General features: G+C 34.6%; 1 protein-coding gene across 10 annotated transcripts in view; it reads right to left on the bottom strand.

Annotated features, from left to right (window-relative positions):
* Positions 1-24,699, bottom strand: part of MYO9A (myosin IXA) — a 280,827-nt gene that overhangs the window by 145,583 nt on the left and 110,545 nt on the right. For 9 of the 10 annotated variants that reach the window (XM_032342543.1, XM_032342540.1, XM_032342545.1 and 6 more), the window contains 4 exons: positions 24,178-24,299; positions 17,811-17,952; positions 11,633-11,828; positions 3,074-3,193 (listed from right to left, as the gene is read on the bottom strand). In XM_032342543.1, the coding sequence (XP_032198434.1) occupies positions 3,074-3,193; positions 11,633-11,828; positions 17,811-17,952; positions 24,178-24,299 (580 nt within the window). The remainder of the gene's footprint in view (positions 1-3,073; positions 3,194-11,632; positions 11,829-17,810; positions 17,953-24,177; positions 24,300-24,699) is intronic. The other variant, XM_032342548.1, reaches the window with a different exon arrangement.

Below are 24,699 nucleotides of genomic sequence, written 5' to 3'. Positions count from 1 at the left end.
CTCCCTCTCTAAAAAGAATTAAATAAAAAATAAAGTTGAACTTTCTGATTAAAAAACAAAATTTCCATTATCATTTCTGATAGAATATAAATTATGGTGACAAATTCTCTCAGATTCCTTTCATCTGAAAACATCTTTATTTCAGGTTCATTTTTAAAGAATATTTTTGCTAATAGTTAGACATTGTAGTAACAGTAAATTCTGTTACATTTTTCTGGAAACCGTTGATTTTTCTTCTAACAGGTAATTAACTTGTCTGGACCCAAACTAAAAATACAGAAATTTTGCCTGAAAATTGAGTTCTGTTGGGGGGGTTGGGGAGGGCAGTGTTTCATTTTGGGGGGGGGATTTTAATTATGATTTTTGGTTATCTTTCCATCTTTACTGCTTTAATAAGTCAGGTGTTAATCGTATCATTATTCCCCAGTATTGAATGTGCTATATTTTCTTTTGGCTGCTTTCAAGATTTTCTCTTTATCTTTGACATTTGGCAAACAATGTGCCTAATAATGGTTTTCTTTTTTATTTATTCTACTTGGAAGTCACAAATCTTCTTGGATCTCTAAGTCAGTTTTGTTTTGTTTTTTAATTAAACATGAAATGTTTTTGGCCACTATTTCTTCAAGTATTTCTCTGGCTCTTTCTCTCTCCCCTCTATTTATGGGACTAAGACAGCAAGACTTCAGTACTTCTCCCACAGGAGCTATGGATACACAAAAGGCCCTCTGTCAAAAAAGGAGCAAACTTACAAATCTCACCTACTGCAGTTTTATCTTTCAAAGGTCATCTCCTATTTGGTTTGCACTCTTTATTTACCAGCTTCCCTGAGTACTCACAGCTGTTAGCCAGGTATGGCTGGCAGAATTTATACTCTAACTTTGTGTTTTAGCCCTTTGGCAGCTTACTCAGTTCCAGGATTTTCCTCCTAAATTCCAAGTTGTTTTGCCAATCCTCAACTTTTGTTCACTGATACCTCAAGTCAGTATGGTTGTGGTCAGTTGTCTCTGGGGCCATGGGAGTTAGGGAGCACCTTGTTTAAAAAGCCACAGATTCACAATTCTTTTCTACTGCTTTACTTACTTCAAAGAATAAACTCTCCTCTGGTTTCTGCTTCTTTTTGGTCTTTCAGTGGGATTTTTGTTGTTGTTTTGTCTTTTTCCAGTGCTTTCAAATCATTTCGTTATTTTTAAATTTTTTCCAGGTTTTATCATTGTTACCTGTGGAAGGGTTCATCCACCTTGCCAATTATCCATTACCTAAAGCTGGTAGTTCCCTGTATTTTTAAAAAACAGTCTCCTAGACCTGAATTTGTAATTTTATATATTATAAAATTTCAATTACTGGTAGTACTATATAGGAAACGGAATAAACTACCTAAAATAATGGAAAAGCCCCAACTTCCATAAATTTGCATATAAATATAGATAAATATATCATTTCCTCATGCAGGGGCGCCTGGGTGGTTCAGTCCTTAAGCATCTGCCTTCAGCTCAGGTCATGATCCAATGTGGGACAGAATCCCCATTGGGTTCCCTGCTCTGTGGGAAGCCTGCTCTTCCCTCTCCCACTCCCCCTGCTGTGTTCCCTCTCTTGCTGTCTGTCTCTCTGTCAAATAAATAAATAAAAGCTTTAAAAAAAAAAAATTCCTCATGCAGCCTATGCTGTACATGGTGCCCTCCTATTCTGAACCCATATCTACTAAGCTGGGATAAACTGAGGGTCATAAAAATCAGCAAAACAAACAAACTACTTGCCACTATTTAAAATTAAAAAACAATTAATTTAAACTCCCCCAAAAGATCTGTAGGCTCTTCTAAATAATGTCCCATGGATTAAAAGATTTAGAAGAGGAAGATAGGTAACTGAAATGAAGACTTACTGTTTACCTTTTAGAAATAGCAATAATTAATAGTAACATGATGTTCTTTTTAAAATGAAATACTTACCATTGTTCTAAAATAAGAAAACATTTTTAATAGTATTTTTCAAAATGCATTACACATTTTCTTATACAATAGTGAAAGCAGAACTGAAGAACCCACAACATTGCTTTTAGAAATTCTACTTACACTCTCCTTTAACTGATAATTGGATCCTAAAATTTCATGGAATTTCAATCACAAAACTGTGAAATTAACAAAGTAAATCTATGGTGATTTGTAAAAAGCTCAGAATATGTAAGTAATTTAAATCCATTATTTGCAAATTGCTGAGTTGGGCTTTGAGTATTTTAAAAGATCTCTTCATCCTCACTATAGCAATTCCAAGAAACTATAATCCCACAACAGGCAAAAGAACCCATTTTCATTCAGAATGATTTTAACAAATAGAAAGGAGGAAATGGAGACCAAGGGCATCTTTTCACACTAATTTTATAAAAAAACTTAAAAAATTTAAAAAGAATATCCATCGTGATTCCCATTCTTTCTTAAGCCAAAACATTAATGTGGTGGCTTTGCTCTAAACCAGAGATAGAAAGGTCTGATAGAACTGCAATCAAATGAAGTGGATTAAACAATGATACACAAAAGCAACACTGCTGATGTTCAAATTCTAGCATAAACAAGCATAAAATCAGCCAAAATTAGAAAGGGGCAGAGGAAATTTTTGGCAGTGTCAGATATGGTAATTAACTAGACTGTACTAATGATTTCACAAGTGCATATATATGTTAAAACTTATCAAACTCTACGCTTTTGCATGCGATTTTACCTCAAATTTTTTAAAAAATTAGCAGGAAAAAAATCATTACTCGATTTGTAACCATCACTCAGCTACTTTAAAGACAAAACTGGAAACCAATTCAGACTCTAAACCCAAGTATAATTAACAACAACTCAAGGATCACAGGCAAAAAATAGCCATCCAAGTTCAAAGAAGAGGTATATCAACATTTTCAAAAGAAAGAAGAAATAGAGTCTCAATCAATGGAACTATCCTGAGACTGGTCAAAGGATTATGGAAGTCACATTGTCAAGGCAATTTATGTCCCACCCTGGTGCAGAATGCTCTTGGTTTCCATTTCCAAACAGATACGTGATGACACAGAGTTTATCAGGATTTGCAGCCTTACTGTACTTCTCTTCCTTGCACCTCTGCAGAATCTCTAAGCTCCTCTGGTGGACTGGGTGCTGGAGAAAGCTAAAACTATCCATACTTTTCAAAATTGCACATGGCGCTGTATCATCATGCCCTTAGGAAGCAAAAGAAAAACAAAAAAATGGAGAAAAGAAAAAAGATATTATATAAGCCCAAACCAATAGAGAATCAAGGACAGTGCTGCCAACTATCTTAAGAATATATTTTTTTAAATGTATCAAGTAATATGCATTAAATGTGAATAAATTTTCTAAACTGATTTGAGGAAATCACACAAAAATAAAAGGAAAATATAAAGGTTTTTTTTAGGTATTCAAAGTATTCCTTTCAGTACTGAAAGTGTTGTGAATTAATATCATACTAAAAATTTCTAATTTAAAAAAATTAGGGAAATTTCAAAACAATTTGTATACTTATTTTTTTAAACAGGCCCATTTTTATCAGGTCTGAAATATAATTAGTATATAGTTGGCAACAATGCAAAGAACAATGATGGAACCCCAAAGAAAAATACACCCAAAACAATTTACCAAAAGTTAAATAATTCTTTCACAAATCTTGCAATTAACCACACTTGTAGGAATTTCAACAAGTGTGTCAATGTTTAAAGAGCAGGAAGAAAAGCATCATAGAGCAGGGAAACCCAGCAGCACTTTGGTATTTATAAATCTGAAAAGAGAGTTGGAAAATGTACCTCACCACCACTTAGTCAAGCGAAACAAAATCAACTATTTGTGGGAAAGGGAAGAGAGCATGTTCAAGGAAGGAACAAAGCCCCAGATTAGTGCTACTGAAACAATGAGTCACTCTAACAATAAAGGAGGCTGGGGAGAGGTCAGTACCATTCATATTAGTAATAGATGGATTAAAAGAAAATAGGCATCTCCAGGTTTTTGGTGGGGGGGGGGTTGAGTATCATTTACTCAAAGAACATCTCTAGAGTTAGGACGTTTAGTTCAAATTTGTGTAGGTGTGCCTTTAAAAAACAAAAGGAACAGTTTAACAATAGAGACAAAGTGAGCAACACAAGGAATCAAGTTTCATTAGTGCATATTTACTGTATAATTAGGAATGAGATACTATCTATGAATAGTTCTCAATGCAGAATCATTTAAAAAGTTAAATAGAGGCAGAGTAGTTCAAAGAGGTTTGCAAAGCAGGGTTTAGTCTAACTAAAATTCCTTAAACTAGATTACTGGATCCAGAGAACAAGCATCCACATTTTAGCTTAAGGAGATGGAATCTTGTATCAGATAATAAGATACTTATAAATAGCAGATTTTTAAAAATAAAATAGATTTTAAAATTATTTTCATATCCAATACTGAAAAAGTAAACTAATAAAACACGATCTCCTTCATCCAATGTGGAGAGCACATAGCTGCAAATGTTCAGTATTTCAAAAAGAGACAAATATCAAGTTATCCAGCATTTCTTAGTTGAAGAACATCTCAGCAAAAATATTCTATGCCCATTATCAATAATCCACTCCACCATCTTTGACGGGCTGCTTGAAAAAAGAATGCTTAGTTAGGCTCAGACTAGCCTATACTTGTTAGTTGGTGGTGCCAGGAGGTAGGTATCAGTTGAGAGGGAGCATCTGAGGGGGGAAAAAAAAAAAAAGCCTGGAAAGTTCTATTTATACTCTAAACAAACTGTAATTTTAAAAAGTTATCACAAGACTTTCAGGCTATCTTGATAATCTGCCAGTCAGAAATAATTTTAAGGAGATTATGGTATTAAAGTGTTCTATGTAAAAGTTTAGTATATTAAATATACTAAATTAGTAAGGAATTTGAAGAAATCACTTGACATTACTACAGCCACTGCACTCTTTTGTCTAATAAACTGTGGCAATGACATTTGGATATGGGTAATTTTGTATTTGTGACTATTTTAGGACTCACTATCATACCTATCTTTTTTTTAACGTCTTTCATTCTGCTTTCTATACCTTCTTTTAACTCTCTACTATTTTAGACTATAATACTATTTCCAAACCTTAAACTGATCTTCCTCTCATTTGTTGTTAACAATGCCCTGTTAAGGAGGTTAAGTTTCCTAGGATGGTTTGTAAGTACAGATTCAGGAAGGGTTACTGTCTAAGGAGTCTCATAACTCCTAAAACACTTTGATTTAGTGTTGGTTTATGCTAGTTCCTGATACAGTTTGTTAATTCCTTACCTTGAGATTATGTACCAAAAATACAAGATAAATTCAGACCCCACACCTATGCATGGTAAAGATATGGGGCACTGATTTTTTTTTTTTAAGCAGTTTAAGAACAATCTAAGGCCTAAGGTTAGATTGCTAAGGTCCTTCTTATTTCTCTGCTCAAGACCAATGGACAGAATTTTTCAATCTTTTCAATGATGGAAAAGTCTAAGCTCCCTGAAGGTACTACACCACATAATGGAACTCAATCCTAGTTATTCATTCAAACCTGAAGCCATGTCTCTGATCCCAAAGCAGTTGCTGTAATGCCAGCTTCTAGGCCGCACAGCCATTAAAGGTGTACCTCACACATTGCAAACCACCACAATCTCAAGTAAAAATTTGGTAAGCTTAAAAAATATTTACATCTATGTAATCCTCAATAAAGATACAGAACATTTCCATTATTTCAGCAAGTTATTTCAACCCCTTCCTATCAATACCACCCATGCCTTTGCAGAAGCTATCATAACTGTATTATTTTGCCTGTTCTTAAACTAAATGAAAGCATACACTATGTACCTTTTCATGCCTGACTTTTTTGCCCAGTATATTTTGTGACTCATTATGATACTCATGAGAATCAGTAATCTGTTCTTTTTTACTCAGAATAATGTTACATGGTAGGAATGTATCACAACATGGTTATCTTTTCTTCCACTGATAGATTTTTGGGTGTTTCTAACTGGGGACTATTAAGGATAAAGATACTATGAACATTCTTGTGTTTTGGGTATAATAGTTCCATTGAAATATAAACCACATACTATCCAATTCACTTATTTAAAGTGTACAATTCAATGGTTTTTAGTATAATTCCTGAAACTATTGAACTATCACCACAATCAATTTTAGAATACCTTCAACATACTAAAAAGAAACCCTAACCTTTTTTATTATCCTTCCCTTCATCATTTCCCAGCTTGCCTACTCCAGCCCTAGGCAAACACTAATCTACATTCTACCTCTACAGATTTGCCTATTCTAGACATTTCACATAAATGCAATCATACATTTGTGATTTGTGATACATGCAACAGGTGGCCTGTGTTGTTGAGTTTCCATATATGTCTTATTACATATTATTTTTATTCCTCTATTTAATACTGTCTTCTTTTGTATTAAACAGATGTTTTCTAGTATATTCTTATTTTTTTGTCATTTATATTACCATATTATTTTTTAGTTATTTTCTTTGCAAATACCAAGGGAATTATAATTAACATCTTATAACAATCAAGCCTGGATTTAAAATTGCTTAAGTCCAACGGTATATAAAAATGTTTCTCTTCATTGGGGAGGCTATGTGCTATGGTCAGTGCTGTGACGTGTGTAAACCTGGTGATTCACAGACCTGTATCCCTGGGGCTAATAATACATTACATGTTAATAAAAAAAAATATTTCTCTTCTATAGCTCCATTCTCTTCCTCCTCCTTTATGCTGTTACTGTCATAAAAATTACACCCTTAAAATGTCATGCCCATCAACAACTTTGTACAGCTGTCTTCTAAATCAGATTAGAGAAAAAAGTTTCAAAATGTAAAAAAATATATTCATACTATATTTTATTATACTTCACTCTATAGTTGCCTTTAATGGGCTTCAAGTGCTTTCAAGTTACTATTTAATTTCCTTTCATTTCAGCCAGAACTCACTGAAATATTTCTTCTGGGGCAGATCTGATAATACTAGCTCAGGATTTGTTTATCCACAAATGTCTTAATTTCATGGTCACTCTGAAGGGTAGTTTTATTAAATATGGAATTAATTAATTAATTAATTTAATTAATTAACATACAGTATATTATTAGTTTCAGAAGTAGAATTCAGTGATTCATCAGTCTTACATAATACCCAGTGCTCATTACATCACGTGCCTTCTTTAATGTCCATCACCCAGTTTCCCCATCACCCCACTCTCCTCCCCTCTTCAACCTCAGTTTGTTTCCTATGATCTCTTCTGGTTTGTCCCCCTGTCTGATTTTGTCTTGTTTTATTTTTCCCTCCCTTCCCCTATGATACTCTGTTTTGTTTCTTAAATTGCACGTATCAGCGAGATCATATAATTGTCTTTCTCTGATTGACTTATTTTGCTTAGCCTAAACCCCTCTAGTTCCATCCAAATCATTGCAAATGGCAAGATTTCATTATTTTGATGGTTGAATAGTATTCCATTGTGTATATGTATCACATTTTCTTCATCCATTCATCTGTCGACGGACATCTGGGTTCTTTCCATAGTCTGACTACTGTGGACATTGCTGCTACAAACATTGGGGTGCAAGTGCCCCTTCAGATCACTGCATTTTTATCTTTGGGGTAAAGTATCTAGTAATGCAATTGCTGGGTTGTAGGAGGCTCTATTTTCTTTCTTTCTTTCAATTTAAGATTTTGTTTATTTATTTGACAGAGAGAGAGAGACAGTGAGAGAGGGAACACAAGCAGGGGAGTTGGGAGAGGGAGAAGCAGGCTTCCTGCTAAGGAGGGAGAGGAGGGAGCCCAATGCAGGGCTCAATCCCAGGACCCTGGGATTATGACCTGAGCTGAAGGCAGATGCTTAACGACTGAGCCACCCAGGTACCACTCTATTTTCAACTTTTTTGAGAAACCTCCATATTGTTTTCCAGAGCGGGTACACCAGCTTGCATTCCCAACAACAGTGTAGGACGGTTCCCCTTTCTCCATGTCCTCACCAACATCTGTCATTTCCTGATTTGTTAATTTCAGTCATTCTGACTGGTGTAAGGTACTATCTCACTGTGGTTTTGATTTGTGAATACAGAATTCTTGACTCTCTTTTTTCTTTCAGCACTCTGAATATGTCCAGTATTGCCCTCTAGCCTCAATGGCTCCTGATGATGAATCAATTGTCAATCTTGCTAAGGACACTTTGTACATGAATTACTTCTCTCCTGATGCTTTCAATATTTTCTATCTCAGGACAATCTAATTATGATGTATCTAAGTTTGGATCCTTGCGGGTTGTTGATCTTCTTGGGTATATAGTCTTTTCAGAAAATTTAAAGAGTTTTTGGCCATTATTTCTTGAAATATTCTTACTACCCCTTTCTCTGTCCTTCTAAACTGCCAGATGCTAGGGTACTTTATTGTGTCCCACAGGTCTAAAAGCTCTGTTCATTCCTATTCATTCTTCTTTCTGTCTTTTTTTGTTGCTTAGAACAGATAATCTCAACTGATCTGTGGTTAAGTTCACTGATTCTGGCCTCGCCTATTCAAATCTGTTGCTGAGCTCTTCTAGTGAATTTCTCACACACACATAAATAAATATTTTATAAAATATTTTATATTTAGTGAGACACTGTTCTCATACTTTCCTTTAGTTCTTCAGATATGGCTGCCTTTGAACATGTTTAAAATAGCTTAAAGACTTTTGTAAGTTCAAGGTCTGGCTTTCCTCAGCAATAGTTTCTATTGATTCCTTTTTTCACACATACAGGTCATTTTCTTTTCTTTTCTTTTGTGTGTGTGTGTGTGTTTCAGAATTTTGTGTAGAACACCAGATATTTCAAATAATATAACATGGCAACTCTAGAAATCAGAGTCTCCCTTCTTCCCAGGATTTGCCATTTCACATAATTGTTGCTACTATCCTGAACTAATTCTGTAAAGTCTGTTTGCTGACCAAACAAATCATTACTATTTCTCACTCTAAGTCCCAGTAGGGCCAATATGTAGCTTCACTCACACTCCCTACTTATATAATTCCACTAAGAACACTGCATGGTTTTCTGATCACCATAATATACATTATGCAATTATAACAAATCAATTCTTGAAAAGAATAAACTGAATTTTTACTTAAAAGTCTTAAATTGTGTTCCTTAATCTGGAAGTCTATGAAAATAACAGTCAAAAAGTAGATTTTAATTTGATATTATTTGTGCTTGATGAAGAAAAAGAATGTCAGGGAATTCCATAAGAAAATCCAAGATTTATTAGTTTAGTATCAGGATATTTATTAGCAATTTAGCTAAGAGACACTAAAATTTTTTATAAATATACTCTCAAAGGAAGTAAAAATATATTGTGCATCTGTAGTCAACATCATCTTTCTTCCCTAAAAGATTATCTTTGAACTCTTAGTCTCATTCAAAATCTGAACTTGATTACCTTCTGCCTTTCATTTCTACTTAAATAATTCCACTTCTACTTAAATTCCACTTAAATTCTACTTAAATTCCACTTCTACTTAAATAATCTCTAATTCCAATATTTCATTTTCACTATGTCTCCATACTATTCATGGTCATTTTAAAAGTTCCGAAACTATTATTTATCCATTTTCACAATTATTCTGTTAGTTTTTATTTTGTAATTCTATAATGTTCTAATTTTATGGCACCCTTTTATCCTAAATCCATGTAGAAGGAGCAAAAATGCTAAATACTGGCACTGATAGTAATATACTGCAATATAATTATTTCCTGTAACAAATCTGCTCAATCAAAATACAAATGAACTATGACTTTTCTTTTTCTTGATAAAAAGTGAAATTTAAAAAGTTTATCCAATGAGACTTCCAGGTTGTTGGTAATATTCTACATCTTAATCTAGGTGATTGTTTCAGGGTGTGTTCACTTTGTGATAATTATCTGAGCTATCCATTTTTGGGGGCACAGTTTTCTTCTATATGCATGTTATAGCCTTAAATAAAAGAGTATTCAAAAAGTTTATTATATGGATGCTCTGTGCTGGCCGGAAAGAAAAATTAGACTACAAAAGAAGAAGAATCTAGACATGATCAAAGTAGAAATAATACACTATCATTTTGTTGATAATTAATAACATTTTGTATCTGTGTACCAAAGGATAATAATAAACATACAACCAGCTTTCACAAATATACCAAAAGAACACAAAAACAATGTGATTAATCTTTTTAGAAAGCAATATTTTCAATAGTAAATACAAGAAAAGTTTCTTCTCATAGTCAGTTATATCTTAGTAGAACACTTTTTTACAATTTTCAAAATTGGTAAATCCAATCCACTATGATAAATAATAATGTATCTTAAATTAAAAGAAAAAACTTTTCTTTAGAGCTTTTTACAAAGAAAGCCTCTCAGAGATAATTTTGTAAAAGGTAAAGTAGGTTTAAGACATTCCTTTTATTTTCCAAAAAAACTGTATTTCTCCCTATTTACAAAGGCCAGTTTGTATATATTATAATCTGAAATACAGAAACTAAGTTCAATTAGCTTTTCCCTCTCATTTCAGAAATACAATCTCCCAAATATAAGTATTCATTTGGAATATGCAAAAGCTGAACTTAAAAGTTTTACTGCTAGTGCACATGCCGAAAATCCATATAAGTAAATCTGGGAGTCCTGAAAGTACAGATGGGTCCTAGTGTGCTTCTACTGAAGGTTTTCTGGACAGAACACTTTATTTTAAATGGCTACATATATATTAGTAAATCCTCACTATGCAGTGCAGCAATGGTCTATCTAAGGCTAGAGCTGCAGTAAACAAAAGTGTGAATTTTTTTCTTTTTTTCTTTTTCTTTTTTTACACTGTGATTTTCATTAGGTAACAAATGCTTTTGAAGATAAGATGCCTTCATGCAGATTGTAAACTATGGTATTTCATGATTTAAGGGGACGAGACACAGAAAAAGTATCCTGCTCCATTCATTTCTAAATTTCAAAGTAAAATCCAATGAACTGAGTTAAGGGTAGGAAGAAAAGAAAATTAACATTCATAAACAGATTCATCTATTATTACCTGGCTTTACCCCCACAATTCTGAAGACAGTATTTAAAAAAAAAAAAAAACAACTGCTAATAGTCACAAAATCACTCAAGAGAAGAAATGACACTTCACTGATTTCTGAAGTAAGGTTATCTCCACTAAACTGCCCCCTATCTCCATCCAATTTTTCTATCTCCTGATTTATGCTTCCACATTAAATTGTTTCATCTGCATAAAAACCATTACATAAGAAAATAAAGGTTATCAATATTTAATTCTATATAAGTAAATGGCAAAGTATCATTTTGGTTTTTTGTTTAAAAATTTACCAATGTCTTACTAAAAAATACCTATTGAATATCAGGTGCTTTACATACATTACTCCTCTGAGTATTTATTAATAAAAACGTACCAACACATATATATAAACACACACCATGTATTCACTAAACTCAATCATATAAAGTACTCTGGAACTAATCAGATCTGAAAATGATGTTAGGATATGGTTAAGAAAACAAAAGAGAACAAAATTATTATGTCTCTACTCCTTAAGAGTGGTAAAAAAAGATAAGTATGGTAGAATACTAGTATCTACTGCTTACCAGTTTTTGTCTGAATGTGTCTTTTCCCAGCTTCCCTGAAAGCAACCATGGCTCTGAAAAAAGCTCTGAGAACTGCCCATCGGAAAACAGCTACAGGATCAATTCCAATCATCCCAGAGATAAATGCATTCTTGCTACTTCTTAGAAGAGCTACAATGTCAGGGCGCATATGATCTGTATTTTTTTCCCGGAAATCCTACACAAAAAAAGTATCAGCGTTATTTTTGAAAAAATTATTAAACCAAGAAGATAATAGGTGACATGTTTGAAAAGTGGTTTACTAAGGACTATAGAAGTGAATTCTGTTCTAGGTAGCTAACTGAACCAGACACCTTTGATAAAGTCCCAGACAATCCTAAAACTATTCTGTAATACATTTAGATGACAGTAAATATTCCACAATTTTATTGTAGCTTGTTAAGTAGAGAGCCTCTCTGAAGGGGTATCACATAAAATAACCAGACAGTTGAATAAAAGAAAGGAGCCAGACATGAGAAGACAAGGAACAGTGTTCCAAACAAAGAGAATACAACACCTATTATGTATAGGTGGTAGGACAAGTTAGTAGACAAACAGTAAGACCAGGAGCTGGAACATTCTGGGCAAAGGTGAGAGTGATGGAAGATTTGGCAAATAAATAGGTATTGCAAGCCTGAGTTAGGAGTTTGTAGATTTTATTCAAATATAAAAGAAAGCCAATGGAGCTAAATGATATTTTATAAATACCACTGGATGCTGCAGAGGGAATGAATTTATGTAAGGAATGGAAAACGGGAGACCAGCTATTGAAATAATCCAAACAAAAGGTGATGGTGACTTAAGCCTACCTTGGTGGTAATAGCATAAAGGGAAAATAGTTACTATATTTGGGATATGTTTTGGAAGTAAGGCAAAGAATTAGCTGGTGTATTATAGCATGGTGAAAGAATGGGGGAATAAGGTTAACACCTATATTTTGGGTTTTAGGAACTAGGTGGAGGTACCATATTGATATGGAGAAGTCTAGAGAAAAGAGAAGATTTAGGGATAGGAAATGAAATCAAGAGATCAGTTTTGTGCAAGTGAAGTTTGAGATGGTGAGGATAACAATAGCAGCAAGAAACACTTATTGAAAGGTAATATGTGCGTGGCACTCTTCTGAGCACTTTACATGTGTTGTCTCATTTAAGCTTATTTCATCCACCTACCAATTGCTTGAGATAGATATTATTATTACTCCTATTTTATACATGAAGAAACTCAGTCATGGAGAAGTTAACTATCCTGGCCCCCCTATAACATAGTAAATAGAATAGGGGTTCAAAGACAGCCACTCATTATCACTATACCGTATCTGCATACAGACAACAAGAAAGCAAATGAATATATGTGCCTAGGAGGCCTACAGAGACAGCAGAAAATATACGTATTACCTAGGGACTGTAAATAGACAGTACAAACCACTTGCCAATAGGGGATGGAGGGGATTTAACAGAAGAAAATGGGTTAAAATATCCCACAGAAAGACAAGGAGAATAAAAAGTTTACACTCAGTGGAAGAATGTTCCAGAGTGATATGTATAGAGTAGGCATTTGGCTATAATCACACCCAGATAAAAGGATTAAAAGTTGGTAAGTAAATCACTCAGAGTTGGTGCAACTTGACATAACAGCTCTTTAACTCAGAATCCTATGAGGAGCATGTCTAGTATGATGTTTTCCAGAAGGCAGTTTGGACTTCTTTAGGAGTTTCCTTTCCTAGTCTTTGTTCTCCTAAGAACAGGAGAAAAGGAGAAACAGGCCAGGAATCTTGGTCCTTGGCTTGTCCCTTAACACCCTTTGAGCAAAAGTATATATTATAAAAGTTAGTAAAACTGATAAAAATGTTCAAATCCAAATCACCACCACCACCATTACTGGCTAATACTTACCAAGGGCAAATAAGACGTCAGGCACTAAGTTAAGCACTATACATAACTTATTCAATTCTAACAATTACTTAATAAAGTAGAATAATTACAAACTATAATTTACTGATAAGTAAACAGAAAGATAAAGAAGCTTGCCAAAGGTCAAACACAGTAAGTACTACAGGAACTGAAAATTGTCTGTTCTATACTGAAGATCATTCCATCCTATTAATAACTATACTGTACAAAGTAAAATTCTAGAATTTTTTCCCATGATGGGTGTCAAATGTTGATGGAAACCTTTATTTTCCAAACGTAATGGTCTCATCTGTCTTTATAGTTCTAGATTTCTAAGTGTATTTCATAAATTAATCATATCATTCTTCTTGAAAATTTTCTCTTGGTTTCTATTAACAATACATTTTGTGATTTACTACTTAACCATATTTGAAATTCTTGGGGTTTGGTCTTATGTACTCTCGGAAAAATTTTCACTCAATCATCTCACATCAGGTGATCTCAACCGTAGTAATGGCTTTAAACACTATCTATATGATGAGACCCAATCTGTATTTCCAGCTCAGATCTTTGTTGTTATGTCCAAGACCCATTTCTACACCTTAAATGTATCTCAAACTTAAAAGTGAATGCATAAGACTAGTATTACTTAAATGTTTAGAAGCATTCGCGAGTGAAACCATACAGGCCTGGAATTTCCTCTATGAGGAAGTTTAAACTGCTGATTCAAATTATGTAATGGAAATAGGCGTCTCAAGTTTTCCTGTATTTCTGGTGTCAGTTTTGATGTGTGATTTTCATGGAATTCTCCATTTTATCTATGCTGTCAAATTTACTGGCAAATATGTTGAGACCCTTCTTAATATCTGTTGAGTATGTAGTTAAGTCCCCTTTTTCTTTTCTGGTATCTATTTTTAAAATCTTTTTTTCTATTATAGATTATTTTCTATTACGTTTTTCATTTTATTTTATTCTATTACCTTTTATTATTTTCTGTTACCTTTTCAAAGAACAAATATTTGGCTTTGTTAATTTCACTACTGCATTAATTTCTAGTCTTCCCTTTATTATATCCCTCTAATTGAAGGGGGGGTTAATCTGCTGTTCTTTTTTCAGTCTCTTGAAATGGAAGCTTAGATAATTACTTTCAACCATTCTTCCTAATGCATGCATTTAAAATTATAAATCATTGCTTTAAATGCACCTTACCAATTGCTACGGATTCTGCAAATTTTAGTATGTTGCATTTTTATTAATGCTCAGTTTTAAATCAGCATTGTAGGAGCACATAGATGACTCAAATGGTTAAGTGTCTGCCTTCAGCTCAGGTCATGAGATCAAGCCCCATGTACGGCTCCTGCCCAGTGGGGAGCCTGCTTCCCTGCTCTTCCCTGCTGGTGTTCACTCTTGCTATCTCTGTCTGTCTGTTTCTCTCTGTCTCTCTCTCTCTAATAAATAAATAAATATAATCTTTAAATACAAATAGATAAATAATAAAATTAGCATTGTGATTGTGATTTCTTTTTTGACTCATGGGTTACATAGAAGAATTGTGTTTAAACATTCAAAGACTGTCTAGCTATCCTTATGATATGCCAAGTAGGTCAGTTTTTAATAATGCTATTCAATTTTTTAGTTTTTACTCATTTTGCATCTTATTCTGTTAGCTACTAAAGAAATAAATATTAAAATCTACAATTAGATGGATTTTTCCAGTTCTACTTTTATTCTCCCTTTAGTTTTTGTATAATGAATCAAATCAGTAAGTACATACAACTTTTGATGTTGTGTCTTCCTGTCAAACTGGCTCCTTTTATTTTTATGAAATGTGCATCTTTATCTTTAGTAATACTTCTTGCAGTAAAATCTACCTTGTATGCTAATAATTTCTTATACTTAGGGTTTGGGTGATATAATTTTTTTCATCCTTTTACCTTCTATATATACTTTTTCTCTATATATATTTTTTCCATTCTTTTACTTTCAAACTATCTAAGGATGATTAATCACAGGCTTAAGTGTATATACGGTATGATTCCATTTACCTACAATGTAATAACAAGTAAAACTAAGGATAAAAAATGAGGGTAGTGGTTATCACTGTGTCAGGGAGAATGGGCTAGGAAGGGGCATGACAGAAATCCGTACACTTAGGATTTATGTACCTCATTGTATGACTTCACGGCTCAAGTCTTCTTGTTTTTGTTTTAAACTACATTTTCAAAATCTTTTTTAAAATTGAGATATAACTGGGGCGCCTGGGTGGCTCAGTGGTTTGGGCTGCTGCCTTCGGCTCAGGTCATGATCTCAGGGTCCTGGGATCGAGCCCCGCATCAGGCTCCCTGCTCCGCAGGAAGCCTGCTTCCCTCTCTCTCTCTCTCTCTCTGCCTGCCTCTCTGCCTACTTGTGATCTCTGTCTGTCAAATAAATAAATAAAATATTTAAAAAATAAAAAAATAAAAAATAAAAAATAAAATTGAGATATAACTAACACCTAATGTATAAGGTATATAATGTACTGATTTGATACATTTATATACTGCAATAGGACTACCACTATAGTATTAGCTAACACCTCCATCAGGTCATATAACTATCATTCCTTTTCTGTGGTAAGAACACCTAAAAGAACTCTTAAGAACTTTGAAGACAATGCTATTATCACAATGTTATTATAATCACAATGCTCTGCATTAGATCTCCAGAATTTACTCATCTTCTAACTGCAAGTTTGTATCCTTTGCCCAACATTTCCTCAATTCTCCCATCCCACAGCCCCTGGGAACTATCATTCCACTCTGTTATTCTTAATGTTTGTTCTAAAATCTGCTCCTTTCTGTCTCTTCCATCTCAGAAATAACACCTCAAATTCACCCATCAGCTACAGCCAGAAGTCACTTAGCTGGGATACATCAATCAGCTTCTACCAATTATACCTCCAAAATATATCTCATAATCATCTACATCTCCTCCATCTATACCGCCACCCGTGGTTCAATTTACCTTAACATTTCAACTCAACTATTTTAAAAAGCTCCTAATTTCTCTGCCAGCTTCTACTCTCATCCTCTGCTGTTCCTTCTCCTCAAAGTAATCAAAGCAATCTCTTAAAAACACAAATCACAGCCTGTTTAAAATCTTTTCGTAGTTCCCCATAATAATGTCAATAAAAACCAAACTCCTTTAACTTGGTCTAAAAGCCATTAAGAATTAATTTGCTATTCATTCTCTAATTTGTTTCATGCCACTACTTCCCTTGCTCACCATAATCTAGTAACACTGGCCTGTTTTCAATTATTTTAACATACTAATTCTCTATCTCATAGCCTGGAATATTCATCACCCCAGCTCCTCACTAAGGTAACACTTGCTTCAGGTTAACCCTCAAAACTTAAGTTCTCAGAGAGGTATTCATGGATCTCCAAATTCAAATTCCACTATTTCACTACTTTCTTTCCTAGGACTTGTTCATTTATTTATGGCAATATCCCATTTATCTTTATTATATACACACACACACACACACACACACACACACACACGTATGTATGTATATACTAAGCCAAGAACATGTCTGCCTGGTTTATCACTACATTGTTCTGAACACCAAGCACTGTGTGTATTTAACACACAGACTAAGTCAAGAGTGATTTTAATTGTGACTTTCACCTCAATACCCAAGAGAAAATATATTGCTCTACTACTCTCCATACCATCATTGCCTTGCCTGGGAAACTACCAAATGACAATCTTAAGTATCAAGTAGTTGAAGGGTAACAGGCTCACTAATTACAAAAAAGAAATGGCCACAATTCTGAAGATTCTTCTCCACAAGAGTTAAAAGCTTCAATATATTCATTAGGAGTGCAAGCTCACAAATACCTAATGGTGCATAAAGACATGAAGCCTCTGTTAAGTCTCATGGATGAGAAGAGAAAAAATAAACAAATTACATAATGAAATACTTGGTTCAAGATATACTGATGCTCTCTATTCTTCAGATTTAAAACAAACAAAAAAACGATTAGAAGGGACTGGGACTGATACTGAGCTTACCTGTAGGAGGAAACCAACACCAATATCACATAAAACAGTAATATGTTGCAAGGTAGAATCAGAATGTTAGCAATACCTTTATAAAATGTCTCCGTCTCCAACTGTTACTGATCAAGAGCCTCCATAAATTGCACAGAAGGCAGTGTGACTGGGACGATGATACAGTAGAGAAAACACTTTCACCCCTAAGGCATATCAATGAGAAATTTACTGACCTTGACCCCATACTTCACTTTCCCAGCGTAATGCCTTATGATGAAAGCAGGCTCCATCACAGCTGGAAACTCAATGTAGGAATTCTCTTCATGCTGATGCTTAAATTTATCTAGCAATGTTTGATTTGTGGCCTGTGGAAAGCTGCATTAAAAACAAAAAACAAAACACTAAAGAAAGATGCAGTTGTTAATACAGTCTTTTTTTAATACATTATAATTACACTGCCATCTAACACATTTATAGCAAATTACAATGAGTTTTCACTTATACTATCTAATCTGATTCTCTTAACAAGCTAAAAAGGGAGTATAAGAAGGACTGGTGTTTTATAGATGAGGGATCAAAAGTCACAATTTGCCCAAACTCACACTTTCCAAGTAGCAGAACTATGAAATTAACTCAGGTCTTCAGATATTTAGCTCAGGTTGCACTGTGTGGCACTTCTGTAAAACCCACAGGATAATAAAACTCAAATGATACTTTGTTTGGGGCCAAGAACTTCCAAACAGAAAATGATCTCTCAATTTGGACAGGTCTTAAGTCCATGTCATTTTCTGTTTTCCTGTTTCTTCATACATAAATTAAGTAGCAATTTTCTTACCTGTACCAGTAACTACATAATTTTATATCTATTATTATTTCAAATATGTCTCAATGGTTTATACCCATTGATGAGTATTTCATATCTAGGGATAACTCAAACGATCCTATTAAGAAATAATTACATGATAGCAAATACAGGAATATAAAAGTTTAGGGGCCACCTGGATGGCTCAGTTGGGTTAAACATCTGCCTTCCACTCAGGTCATGATCCCAGGGGTCTGGGATCCAGACCCTCCTTGGGCTCCCTGTTCAGTACGGAGCCTGCTTCACCCTCTCCTCCCCATTCATGCTCTCTGTCACTATCTCTGTCTCCCTCACTCAAATAAATAAATAAAATCTTTAAAAAATCCAACCCTTGGCTTCAGCTCGGGTCATGATCTCAGGGTTCTGGGATTGAGCCTCACGTCCACTCTGCGCTCAGTGCAGTCTGCTTGTCCCTCTGCCTCTTCTCCTCCTCCTCTCTCTCTCAATATCTCTAATAATATTTTTGTAAAGAAAAGTTCCAAAAAGAAAAAAACCCTAGTGGTTGGGAATAATGGAAAGATTCAAAGAAGATATAGGAGGCAATTATGAACTAAATGTTAAAGTCTGGATAGGAGTTTCAAATAGAGGAAATATCACTGGCAGAAAAAGAAGAAAGCAAGTATCTTTTAGAAAATAGTTTCACTTAATCAGAGTTGAAATAATGAGAAATAATGTGACATGAGGTTGCAAAGATGCTGAATACAAAATGTGATGTGTAGAAATGATTCCAAAATCACAACAAAAATAATTGTGTTTTATGTATTAGAATCAGGAAGGAGAATGGCCTTTGGTGTCAGAGAGTCATAGTTCAGATGACCAGTTCTACATGTGACCTAGAGCAAGCTTTAAGAACTAGTTTCCATAAATGAGTACAATGAGGTATTGCAGTGTTAACAGAATTAAATTTAAATTAACACTAGTAAAAACATCTAACACTAGCTGGCATCCTTATAGGGAGGACATATATGTTACCTACTTTATAACATTGCCAATATTGCCATCTTCCTATTCAACTTCCTATTCAACTAGGTCTGCTTTTGCATTCAAATACTACCCCTTCCTCAAAACATCATCATCATCCAGCTCTCTCTGTCCATTCCAGAACTCTAAAGCCATTCTAGAATGGACTGTAACTCCTGCAGTCTGAAACAGAGAGTACAGCAACAGCCTCCATAGTAGTCTCAGTACTCTAATCTTACCTTGTTTCAAGTCACCAAATCAAAATATCAAAATTTTCCTCTAATACTGCTTTAAACATGTGCCTCCCCTACTCAGGAAAATTTATGGTTCACCAAGGCAAAGTGACCAAATCCAAGCTCCTAAGCCTAGACCCAACTCAACCTCTGCAAACTTATGCCTCACTACTTCACAGCAGGACACTTTTCTTCAGGAAGGATACTCATTTCATTGTCTCTAAGTAAACCTCTGAGTAATCGAAGAGCTTGTGATTTTTCTCTTACTTTCAAATGGAGAAAAGAGATTTTCAAAGGAAGACATATATGAGAACAGTTTTTATTCCAAACAAGGGAAGAAGGAAAGGAAAGCTCTCCATATGTCCTATATTCAACAAACACTTGTGGATACACAATACAATATCAAGCACATTGTATATGAGCTTGGAACAGGGGCATAAGAGCATGGAACAGAGGCAAATCAGACATTATTGTGCACTTCAAAGCTCTTCCATCTAGTGTTCCCCAAAGGGTATCTGCCAGGATAGTCTTAGATTAGTGTTTCCATGCTTCTTTCTGTGTCTCTTTAGCTTTCAAAAATACCAATACCTAGGGGCGCCTGGGTGGCTCAGTGGCTTACGCCTCTACCTTCAGCTCAGGTCATGATCCCAGGGTCCCGGAATCGAGCCCCACATCGGGCTCTCTGCTCAGTGGGGAGCCTGCTTCCTCCTCTCTCTCTGCCTGCCTCTCTGCCTACTTGTGATTTCTGTCTGTCAAATTAAAAAAAAAAAAAAAACTTATAAAAAAAAAATACCAGTACCTAGACCCCATTCCTGTGATTCTACTGAAGTGATGCTAGGGTGATGGTGATCACTACTATCTCCACATTACTCAGGAATTTCTTAGGACCAGACCAGACTAACAAAATGCTGTCCTAAATGAATGCCCTGGTCTTAACTTCATTTTGTTAAAAGAAGACCGGGGTAGAAGTCCGAGATTCTGCATTTCTAAGAAGCTTCAAGGTGCTGCCAGTACTCACGTTAAGAGATCATACTTTGAATACTGAAGGAAAGACTGGTAACACTCCTAACATCCTGCTCATACCTAACCTTGCTTATTCTACTCCTTCCTAAATTTCATGCTGCATCCTTTACAATCAAGCTTAAATGACTTGCCCAAGGTCAAACTTGCCCAAAGCCAAGAGATAACAGAGACAAGATTAAACAAGACTTCTGATCTCAAACCCATGCACCTAAAGGACTGAATGACATAGGAATGCTGCTAAGGATATTTTTCATGTTACATATTCCCTATAGAAAAAAAGCACTTGTTAGAGGAAAACTAGTCTAAGTGGTTCCCAAAATAGCTTTTCCTAAATGTGACTAATTTATTTTCAGTCCAACTCTGGCAGAAAGAAAACATTTCATGCCTTTGTATCTTCTGGGATGTTAAAGCATAGAGCAAAGTGGTCCATTTACCAGAGGAGGTAAAAACAACAGGACTGACACATAAAGTGAAGAAAATAATAACAGAATTCATAAAAAGTCTTCATACAGAATATAGAATATATAGAATATATAAGACTGAATATAGAAGCATAATTGAAGAGACAATTAAGAAGTTACTCAGTCCAGGAGTACCTGGGTGTCTCAGACGGAAGTGTCTGCCTTGCACTCAGATTGTGATCCCAGAGTCCTGGGATCAAGCCCCACATAGGGCTCCCTGTTCACCAGGGAGTCTTCATCTCCCTTTCCCTCTGTCCCTCCCCACCACTCATGCTTGCGCACTCTCTCAAATAAATAAATAAAATCTTTTAAGATGGTTATTCAGTTTAGTCTCCTACCAACAATACCCTGACAAATGATGCAAAAGAATTACTATAATAGGAATTTTTTTTAAATTCTAACTCTGCCATTTATTAGCTTTATAATATTGATACATTGCTTAACCTCCCCACACCTGGGCTTCCTCATCTATATTTTTTTATTTTCTACTTTTTTATAAACATATAATGTATTTTTATCCCCAGGGGTACAGGTCTGTGAATCACCAGGTTTACACACCTCATAGCACTCACCATAGCACATACCCTCCCCAATGTCCATAACCCTACCACCCTCTTCTGAACCCCCGCCCCCCAGCAACCCTCAGTTTGTTTTGTGAGATTAAGAGTCTCTTATGGTCCCATCTTGTTTCATTTATTCTTTTCCTACCCCCTAAGCACCCCACATTGCCTCTCCAATTCCTCATATTAGGGAGATCATATGATAATTGACTTATTTTCGATTGACTTATTTCGCTCAGCGTAACACCCTCTAGTTCCATCCATGTCCTCGCGAATGGCAAGATTTCATTTCTTTTGATGGCTGCATACTATTCTATTGTATATAGATATATGTGTATATATATATATATACCACATCTTCTTTATCCATTCATCTGTTGATGGACATCTAGGTTCTTTCCATAGTTTGGCTATTGTGGACATTGCTGCTATAAACATTTGGGTGCATGTGCCCCTTTGGATCACTATGTTTCTATCTTTAGGGTAAATACCCAGTAGTGCAATTGCTGGGTCATAGGGTAGCTCTATTTTTCAACTTTTTGAGGAACCTCCATGCTGTTTTCCAGAGTGGTTGCACCAGCTTGCATTCCCACCAACAGTGTAGGAGGGTTTATAATAGGAAATTTTATTACCTTATAAAATAACTGCTAATCAGCTCTAATGATTAGAAAGTTCTTTCTTACACTGAGCCAAAATCTGTCTCTCTGTAATTTCTGACCACATAGCTTCCCCACAAGAACTTCTGGGTAATGACAAAGTTGATATTCTCTTATTTGGCAATATTTATATGTGAGGTAGCAAATAACCAAGGAAATACAGTCTTTGTATAGTAAGATGTGAACTCAAAATATTTTACATAAGGAATGACAGGCCAGACAAGAGCCCTTTCCTCTATTCAAGTTTTAATTATATATTTAACAATCTCAATTGTTGCTCACAACCACCTTAAGATATATAGCAAACAGCATTGTCGTTTCTCATAATCATTTCCTTTTTACATGCAAAAAACTAAGAACGAAGAATATTCAGAGATTTGCTAAAGGTAGCTAATAGAGATGTAATACAACCCTGAACTTCTGACTCTATAGCCTATTACAGAGAAACATTATAGGACAAAGCACAAGCTAATTAGTCAGAAATGCCTGGACTATCTGAATCTCAAATCCATCACTTATTACCTATATGATCTTTACCTAGACTTGCTTAAACTTTGTTCTTTTTGTTATTATAAAATACATGATACATGCTGGAGAAGCCTACCTTCTCCAACTTCTCCAACATGACCCTAAACCATCAAAGTAACAGAACTACTCAATATTTTGACACCAACCATAATAGTTCTCAACACTGAGTATCAAAATCATCTACAATGCTTTCCAAAATAAAATACACCAGATTTAAGCTATGTAACTAGTTAAGAACCACTAACCTTACTATTTTATAAAGGATAATACATGTTTGGGGGCATACAGAGTAATACAAAAAAACTTTTACACAACTTAGTACATAAAATATTTTTGTGTTAATTGCACTTTAATTCATTTAGATTAATGGAAATAGACTGGTGATAGAGTCAGTAGATGTAACTGTTAGCATTCTCCTTTTCAGTATATTTTGCATTCTACCATATTATTTTATATTTTAGGTAGCAATTTCTATATGCCTATGGCATATTAATAGGGTGACACACAACTTACCATACTAACCAGAATATCTGGGAATAAAAGTAGGTACCTTTAATAACTAAACTGGACAACAGACACAAACTTTATAGACTTTCCCACTCAAAACTGATGATGTATGGTCATCCCACCTATGATAGTGAATCCCCAATATTTTCTATCTTACTTCAATGCATATAATATTTATAGTTAGAAATCAAGCAATCTAATTCAGTTACTTAATATTTTACTAAAGAGTGACAGAAAACTCACTCTCCATCACTTCAGTTTCTCCAGTTCTAGACTTGCCATCTTATAGGATAATTCAACTATAAATAGTACTTTACAGAGCACTAAAAACACTCTAGAGGATGCTATATGATGTCTCATTTCTAAAGCTTATGTACATGTTTGGTATACTACACAGTGCTAACAAAGGATGTCAAATACTTGGCATATGCTGCTACTTTACACCTGCACAACTATGGCAGACATCACTAATCTAACATGATACTCTTTTCTGCTAAACATGAAAACTACAAACACATCTCATATAAAACGCAATTCAAAAAGAGAGAAACATGCAACAATTAAAAAATATGCCAACAAATTTAACATCAAAGTAACTCTGTAGAAGAATCTGGAAAAACTCAAGTACAAATTCAGTATTAAGGTTCACCCAATTTTCCTAGAAACATATACACACAATAAAATACACACAAGGGAAACTTAGACTCCTTATTCGAGTATGTAAGAAGAAAACTAAAAGGACATGAAAAGCCCAAATGAAAAGAACCACGCTTTTGACTGAAAGGTACTTGCTGAAAGAATCATACTCACTTGCTTTCTTCATCCAAAAGATGGAGCAGACCTGTTGGCTTCTTGCTAATAAGATTTATACAACAGGTATTATCAATATAATCTATATTGTGCCAGCTGATACCTTCAGTTCTATACTCCTCCTAGGAAATAAATTCACAATTTATACATCGTGCAGAAAATAATAGGTATACGATAATAAAGACTGAAAAGCTTTTGCCAGGCTTAAAAGAACTAAACTTTTCCCCTTTAGGTCATTAATCTACACAATGGAAGAATGTATAATTTCGGTTATATAAAACCTTCATACAGTATATGTCTATTTTCATCAAAAAGTACATACAATCAAATTTTTTTGTTACTGTGCTATTTGTATGCCACCCAGGTGAAAACTGAGGGCTGGATTTGTTTTAGCCACACTATCTGAGGAACTGCAGTAAAGAAAAATATAAAATGAAGAAGCCTAACTTCTCCAACATGACCCTAAACCATCTAAAAGGACTGAGTATTTGTTGGATTATCAATAATGAATTTAATGAAACA

Source organism: Mustela erminea, chromosome 5, assembly GCF_009829155.1.
Source record: "Mustela erminea isolate mMusErm1 chromosome 5, mMusErm1.Pri, whole genome shotgun sequence".
Lineage (NCBI taxonomy): Eukaryota > Metazoa > Chordata > Mammalia > Carnivora > Mustelidae > Mustela > Mustela erminea.
This window is presented reverse-complemented; position numbering and strand designations above follow the sequence as displayed.